Source organism: Protopterus annectens, chromosome 7.part0 (genome assembly GCF_019279795.1).
Source record: "Protopterus annectens isolate FY-2018-M chromosome 7.part0, PAN1.0, whole genome shotgun sequence".
Classification (NCBI taxonomy): Eukaryota; Metazoa; Chordata; order Ceratodontiformes; family Protopteridae; genus Protopterus; species Protopterus annectens.
Window position 1 is genome coordinate 1940816480 of NC_056739.1, and position 8209 is coordinate 1940824688.

The window sequence follows — 8209 nt, forward strand, 5'->3', positions numbered from 1 at the left end:
TGCCAATAAACCACAGCCCATAAAGCAAAACAATGTACCCAACACACTAGTCATAGGTGACTGTATAGTCAGGCATACTGAAGTTCCACTCACCAGGCTAAAGAAGGAGAAGGTTACTGCCAGCTGCCTGTCGAGTGCCAGAATCTGCCACATAACCCACACACTCAGGTCACTCCACAGCAAGTACAAATATGACTCTGTCATTGTCCATGTTGGTGTGAACAACCTGAGATGTACCTCCCTTGACTACATGAAAAGAGACATGGAAAAGCTCTCTGATCTTGTAGCGCAGGCAGGTATGACTATAGCCCTAAGTAGCATCCTGCCATTGCCCAAAATTATACCACAGTACAAGGGCAAAATTATTGATTTCAACAATTGGCTAAGCTTCTGTTGTCATTCTAAGGGGATCCAGTATTTGTCTGCCTGGGACAACGTGGTTGACAGACCACAATGCTTTGCCAGAGATAGCCTGCACCTGTCGCTCCTGGGATTCCGGATACTGGCTAAGTGTCTTGCTGCCCCTATAGTGCCTTTTTTAGGCAAGGTTCAAATGACAAATTCACCACCATAACAGAAACAGGCAAGCAAAAACTGAGGGCAATGCTACTCAGTGCTAGAAGTCTAAATCTCAAAATGCACTCACTTGAGGCACTCCTTAAAATGGAGAACATCGATATCTGTGCAGTGACTGAGACCTGGTTTAAGGCTCTAGAGAGCACCCATGAATTACCAGGCTATAACTCATACCACACTTTTCGGCCATCTAACCTGGACCAGATTACCAAAGGCAGAGGTGTCTGTATATTCATTAAGGATATCCACACCTCCAGGCTAGTTGCCCAGCATAATGCATCTGAGGTTATCCAAGTGCAACTAACTCTGGGCAAAACTGCAATCCAAATTGTAGCTTGCTACAGATCCCCCACCATGCCCCAGGATTCCCACTCATCTTTTCTTGATATACTGGAAAATATTAGGGTTCAACCATACACCCTAATAATGGGTGATTTCAACTACCCCACCATTAACTGAGAAAACTACTCGTGTACCAACTCCTTCACTCAACGCTTTCTGGAATTCATACATTCAAATGCCCTGAATCAACTTATCCACACCACCACCAGGGGAAACAATATCCTAGACCTAGTCATTGCCAACATAAGTGACCGGTCTTTCATACCTGAAGTCAACTCCTCGTTGGTCAGATCCGACCATAAGCTAATCACCCTAGATATCCGCATCCCACCCCCACCCACCATTAAGGAAACCACATTAAAAAATTTCTCCAAAGCCAACTTCATGCTTCTTAAGACAGAAGTGGTGAACCTCATGACACCCATACAGATGGACAATGCAGTTATGACTGCTGAATCCTACACAAATGCAATCTATAAGCACTTACACAAGTGCATGGATCATGCTATCCCAAACAGAACCAAGATGCTATCCTCCAAAATAAAGGGAGCCAATCTGGTGGTCCCCTTCCATAAACAAACTCTACAACAGAAGGAAAAAACTGTTGCAAAAGAGAGTAAAATCCTATGAGTGGAGGAGCTCCCTGGTCAGCCTCAGTAAGAAGCTGAGATCCCTTATAAGATCCTCCAAAGCTAGCTACAAAAACAAAATTGCCACTGATTCTAAGGGCAACCACTTATGTCAAGTATCTCAATGGCAACACCCAGATCTGGTCTGAGTTACACGCAACGGCATGAAAATTACAGAACCAACTGGTATTGCCAAGATCCTGGCAGATAGGTTCAGTGCTAACTTTACCCCCCCACCCCTAAAGGGCCCATATCTATACAGGAAGAATAAAGAGTCCCTGTAATCACATCTACGCAGGTAAAAGCTGCAGTTTCTAAAACCAAAAACACAGTATCCATGGGACCAGACAACATCCCAGGCTGTGTTTTACATGAACTTCAGAACAAACTGGCTCCCCACCTAAGCACCATGTTCAATCATAGTCTCACGTCAGGCTTTGTACCCACTGAATGGCACACAGCAACTGTTATCCCACTCCACAAAGGGGGAGCCACCACTGATCCTGGGAACTATCGCCCTATTAGCCTGATGAGCCTGGTCTGCAAGGCAATGGAATGTATCATCATGGAACTCATAAACAAAGACATTGGTAACCGCCAAACTCTCGACCCCACCCAGTTTGAGTTTGTGAAAGGTAGATCATGCCTTCTGAACCTGATCAACTTCTTTGAAGCAGTCACCAAAGTTGTAGATGAGGGTAAGGTGGTTCACACAGCCTATCTTGACCTTGCCAAGGCTTTGACACCATCCCTCATTCTGGAATTATAGCTAAACTCCCTAAACTAAGCAAAAATGTCTAAGTCACAAGACATCTGCAGCAGCTGAAAAGGCCACAGAAGTACCTCATAAAGAGGATTACTGGCCTCAAACAGATGCCCTACACTGACCGCCTCAAAAAACTCCAGCTTTACTCTCTAGCATATTGCCTGTTCCGAGAAGATCCCTGCCTAACATATAAAGCTATGTTAAACCCAGAGCTGTTGGACATGCTGCACCTAATGAAATTCCAATCCCTCCGAGCTACATGCTCTAGGGACCTAAACCTTGTCACCACAATAAACAGGACATGCTGGAGGGATAGATTCCTGTCCCAGAGACTTCCTATACTATAACAGGAAATACACCCTTGAGATCACTTCTGTGGCTCTGCTCAACAGGGGCACAGGAAATTACCTTTCTTTGGTGGCATAAGCCAGGGAACCTTGTTGGCTAGGCTTACTTAGGCCTTTGAGCCAATAGCCTAGTACCTACAAAACGAAAAACACCAAATACTGAATAAAATAATCCAATGCCAATGGAATGAAGTAGAAGAATGTAGAAAAACAAATAGCGTACAAACTGCTTTTATTTGACCGCTTTCGTAAAAAACTTCCTCAGAATGAACAAACACATGCCAAAAACTCATTTAAATACATTAATTACTTAATTGATCAATACAAGTAGACCAATAAAAACAGAAGTAGTGAAAAACTTTTAAAAAAACAGTGTTATTCAAAAAAAGAAAGAAGCTACTTTCCTTTTATCAGTAACATGTAGCTTACGATTTTTTAAAAAACATTATGTTTGTTCATTCTGAGGAAGTTTTTTACGAAAGCGGTCAAATAAAAGCAGTTTGTACGCTATTTGTTGTTCTACAGCCTAGTACCTACCTATGAACCTATGACCACTATTACAGTGGTAAACAGCAACCTTTAAGCAATTTAAAATTGAGAATATCAAGGGAGAAAAGTTATACCTACCAGGACCAGTAAGTAATTGGCATGTTCAGTGGAAGCTATGTGATGTTCAGTCAAGATAGAAAGTTTAAGGAATTTTAAAATTTAATTTTTAGTTGTTTGTAAGACTGCTGTGCCAAGTATAGACAAAGAGGTAATAAAGGGTAATAAGATTTTATTTCTTGGTCATCTACAAGTGCTTGAGTCCCAGGCATGTGAACACTACTTTCTCACAGTCAGGGGACTCAAGAACCTTGTAGCTTGCACTAGCTGTCACTCGTATACAAACTGGAATATACATTCAGGCATGGTGCAGTAGCTGTGTGGAGAGACTGGGGCTGCCACACTTTACTTAGACACATTATTCCAGTTGAAGCAAGGTAATTGCTGCAGCTGTGGAAAGTGGATGGAATTCTAAAATAGTTTCAGGTGGTGATCTGTAAGGGCATTTAGGTTAAAGGAGTAGGAGGGTAGCTTTAGGGTTAGGGAGCAGGAAGGAAGTTTTGGGTTTAGGAAAGGAATATTAGGCTTAGTCAGTGGCATGAAAGTTTAGGTTTAGGGAGCAATTAGGGAGTAGGTCTAAGGAGAGGGAATAGAGTTTTAGGTTTATAGAATGATCGGGGATTTTAGGGGTTAGGGAAGGGAAGTGGAGTGTTAGTTTTAGGAAGTGACTGGGATTTTAGGTTTAGTGATGGGAGTTTTAGGTCTAGGGATGAAGGATTTTGGGTGATGAACCAGGTGAGAGTTTGAGGGTAAGAATTAGGACTCTATTAAGGCTATATAGTATAACAGGGTAGGGTGCTGGGAGGGCTAATTATTTAGATCAGACTACTCAAAGCTAGGGCACTTGCCTCTTAGAGCAAGTGGAGGCAAAAGTTGTGCCGTGAGCTACTAGGAAGCAAGCCTTTGTAATAGACCCTTCATTTCATGATATTCATACATTGAAGGCTATGGCTCTTCCAGCGTCTGGAGAAAGCATATGAGAGATGCTGCACGCCCTCTTTAGTTGCTGTGGCACTTTGTTAGCATTACGTTCAATATGGCTATCAAAAAAGTATAACATCTAACAGTACCCTGAAATATAATTGACATTTAATTAAAAGGAGAATGGTACCGATTAGTTTGACATTACTGGGTGCAGAAATGGTGTCTAATTTTCTAATGGTACCAAAGATCATGATTTTTCATTTGTTATTGTTAATTGCTAATTTCATCTGTGATAATTTGATATTTGCAAACCAACTCCAGATTAAGATAAATTTTGCGGTATTGCAGCTACCTTGATGATCTATTTACAATTGTTAATTACCATTTCATCTGCATATGTAGTATTGCCAACAAAGTAATGAAGACTGGATACAAGTGACACTTTGAAATACTGTGTACTCTGAAAAGTGACAGTGCCAATTTATTATGCAACTAAGATGCTACATGAGACAGGCAAGCCCTGGTGTAAGTTTTCACCAGGGTACCAGCAGAGAGACACAAGACCTAAAGACAGTTTTAAAGCAGAGACATAACAAAGGCAGAATCACAGCTTGTTTGGCTCAAGGTATTCAATTGGGGCCATACCTTTCAACCTCACAGCACAAAAAATCTGGACAAAGACAGAAAAAAATGGAGAAACAAAGGCTCAGAATAGGGAGAGATTTTAAATATTGCTCCAATAAACTTAGAAAGGTGATAAATTGACAGATTTGACATAATTATATATTTTCTGAAGGATAAGAAGTCTGAAACTCAAATTGTCCATCATTATTTAGTATTATGCAGTGACTTCAATCCTCAATGATTTGCCCGAAAACCACAAGTTTTATGAGGAAACAGACCAAAAATAAGAGGCAAAAATCTGGATATTCTGCAAAACTCTGGAGAGTTGAGAGGTGTGGTGTGACTGAGGCTGACATTGTCTTACTCATCTGGCATCTGCAATAAAACAGATTGAGGTTCTCAGTGCTATTTTGGTAAATGCCGTCTTAGAAAAAAATTTGCTTGACCCATTCATAGTTTCTACGCAGATCATATGTGCAATGTTTGCACTTTTGTACAAAGAAGTGTGCAACTTTCTTTCCAGGGAAGACTTATTATTGAAAGAAGCCTTTAGATGACTACATTTATCTTGTTTACTATAACTAACCACCCATTGTTTCTGCTTCCCTCTGAAACTCAAACTGTCTGCCATTATCTAGTATTATTTAATGACTTCAATCCTCAATGATTTTCCCAAAAAACACAAATTTTTATGAGGAACAGACCAAAAGTAAGAAGCAAAAATCTGGACTGTTGAGAGGTATGACTGGGGCTGAGGTCACCTTACACATCTGACATCTCCAATAAAATAGATTGCGGTTCTGAGTGCTATTTTAGTGAATGCCCTCTTATAAAAAATGCTTGGCCCATTCATAGTTTCTACATAGAGCATATGTTTCCACTCCTGTACAAAGAAGTGTGCAACTACTCTTTCCAGGGAATACGTATACAGAAAGAAGCCTTTATAAGACTGCATTTACCTTGTCCCTTATTTATATCCCTTACTCACTGGCTGCCTGCACCCTTCAAACACTCCAGTGCCTCATGTTCCGCTATTCCCTCTGGAAAGCATCATCACGCTGTAACACCTGTCTTAAATAAAATACTTTTTTTTCCAAGTTAAAACCATCTCTCCTGCTAACACTTAAACGTAGCGGTACTATTAGTATATTTTTTTAGCTCCGGTTAAGCCTTCCTCCATCTAGGTATACTATTTTTTCACAAAGCCAGACCTGTTTAAAGGTGATGCTTTATCAAATAACTGAATTCAGCCTATGCTAAGACAGACTCCTTCAAGACCAAAGTAGCTATATAGGATCTGCCTACACTCATACATGTGCGTTGTATGTCATTTATGTAGTCTTTAAAAATACATACCACACGGTGGAGCTTTACGGTAGGCGTGGTAAGACCGGTCTAGAGCACGCGAAACACCTGACCCCAAAAGATAGGGGTTCCAACCGTACAACCTCCAGTTTAACTATGAATAACCCTAAATAAGTGGTTTAACCTGTACAATGCTTACTGCCAACAAAAACGGGAGTTTAAGACATGGTGCCTAGCTTCATTCTTTATGGACATATGTAATTAAGACGCGCTAACTTAAGTACACACAGGCGGATTCGAAGGTACAGTGGGAACAACCTCACCATTTACAAATTACCATTATTTTGGTACGCCTTAACTTCACCACTGTTTTCCCTTTGCTCCAGCTATAATCCTGCATGTTGAAGCAGTGCCTGCAGTCAGAAGCACAGTAGACAGCGCCACACCAGCGTGGTGCATATTTTCCCGACACAGACATACGCACTAAAGCCTGCAGTAAACACCCGAGAAAGAGTGACAGGAGACGCGAAGAGAGATACTGTCACTGCTGCACTGTCAGCCAAGTAGTCGGGCCTCCCCCAGTAGCCGCAACACGGATGGGGCGATACATTTCGGTCAAGCATGCAAAAAAAGCACAGCGAAGCTGTGGTATTTAGTCAGTATCAGGCTTTTTGCCCAACGTAACCCCACCGTCTGCTTCGCTCGCCGCCGACAGATAACCATGGACGTTGGCTGGAAAACGTTAGAACTAATACGGCTGGTTTCCCACCGACTAGACTTCAGCCAGGCTCCGGAAAAGCTGTTGTGATCGTGTAAGCCTGCACTAGGGACTGCATCATTAGTCTGAGTTTGCTAGAGTGCTGCTACTGCTGTCTGTGTGTGAGCTGTAAAAAGACGGAAGAGCTCAAGGCGCACGCGAGACAATCTGCCAGAGCACGGGGGGCTGAGCTGTGGCTTCACGAGCTTCTTTCTAAAAAAGTCAAGCCAGGTGCTGCTGGAAGGAGAAGCCAAGGATGCAGGATAATAAAAAGAGGGTCCCCAGCGTGAGGAGCAGCGATGCCCATCCTACTGAGCAGAATGAGGGACGAAAAGCATCTTGCTTTTCTAATATCAAAATTTTCTTGGTGTCTGAATGTGCACTGATGTTGGCTCAAGGGACTGTCGGGGCTTACTTGGTAAGTGCAAATATTTATTTATATACCAAACTTCACCGTTTCTGTAGAGAGATGCAGATTTTCGTGGTTTGACAGCAGACATACTCATGTGTCACTGTGTCGCATGTGAAGCTAAAGCGTGCGCGTGTTTATTTGGATGAGTGAGTAATTGATGGACTGAAGTGATGCAGAATACAATTATTCGTTTCCTCTGTTACAGTTTAAAGGAAAGTTTTATTTTTTTTTAATCTTTTAGTATCTCCCAACACAGGCACACTAGATACGGAAACTGTAGAATCGTTCTTTTTTTTTTAGGGGGGGGGGGGGCTTACACTATAATGATGTCTCCCTTCCCATAGACATCTAATTCCTTTTCTGTGTGCTCATTCATGATACCTGCACATCCAAAACGTGGGTGAGTTGTCAAGGCACTTCCTCTGCAGATTGATAATGCAAACTACCTAATGCTATGTGCACGGTTTCTAGCATTCACAGAACTAATCTAATATGGGTGGGTGTGTTTGCTGGTTTGGGGTTGTGTGGGGTGGGGTTGGAAATGTAGTAATATGGAAGTTATCACGCGTGTGCTCTATGGGTGTGGGATTCGTGCTGACATGTGTCTGACTATACTACTTTGTGGCAACTAATTTTAACTACAGTTACATTGTGAAACCAAGTTTAACTAAAACTAAGTTGCAAAGGCAAACTTTAAAATGATTGTGATGTTTAAGCATCTGTGTAACTTTTTATGTAAAACAGCCATAATTTTTTATCTCTTTGTGATCATAGACAACATGAGTAAGGTCAGGTTTAGTCTGAAATCGTACCTTTTCCTTGCAGGGTGATTGAATAGCAGGCAGTGATACAAGAGTACCTTCATTACAGACAAATTTAATACATATAATGCTTTGAATTATTTGGTTCTTTTAAAGACAC

The 8209-nt window shown here is 41.6% G+C and overlaps 1 protein-coding gene across 1 annotated transcript in view; it reads left to right on the top strand.

Annotated features, from left to right (window-relative positions):
* The first annotated feature begins 6243 nt into the window (after positions 1–6243).
* Positions 6244–8209, top strand: part of SLCO3A1 (solute carrier organic anion transporter family member 3A1) — a 1904841-nt gene continuing 1902875 nt past the window's right edge. The window contains exon 1 of the mRNA XM_044078369.1: positions 6244–7294. Coding sequence (XP_043934304.1) covers positions 7133–7294 — 162 coding nt within the window. The 5' untranslated portion in view covers positions 6244–7132. The remainder of the gene's footprint in view (positions 7295–8209) is intronic.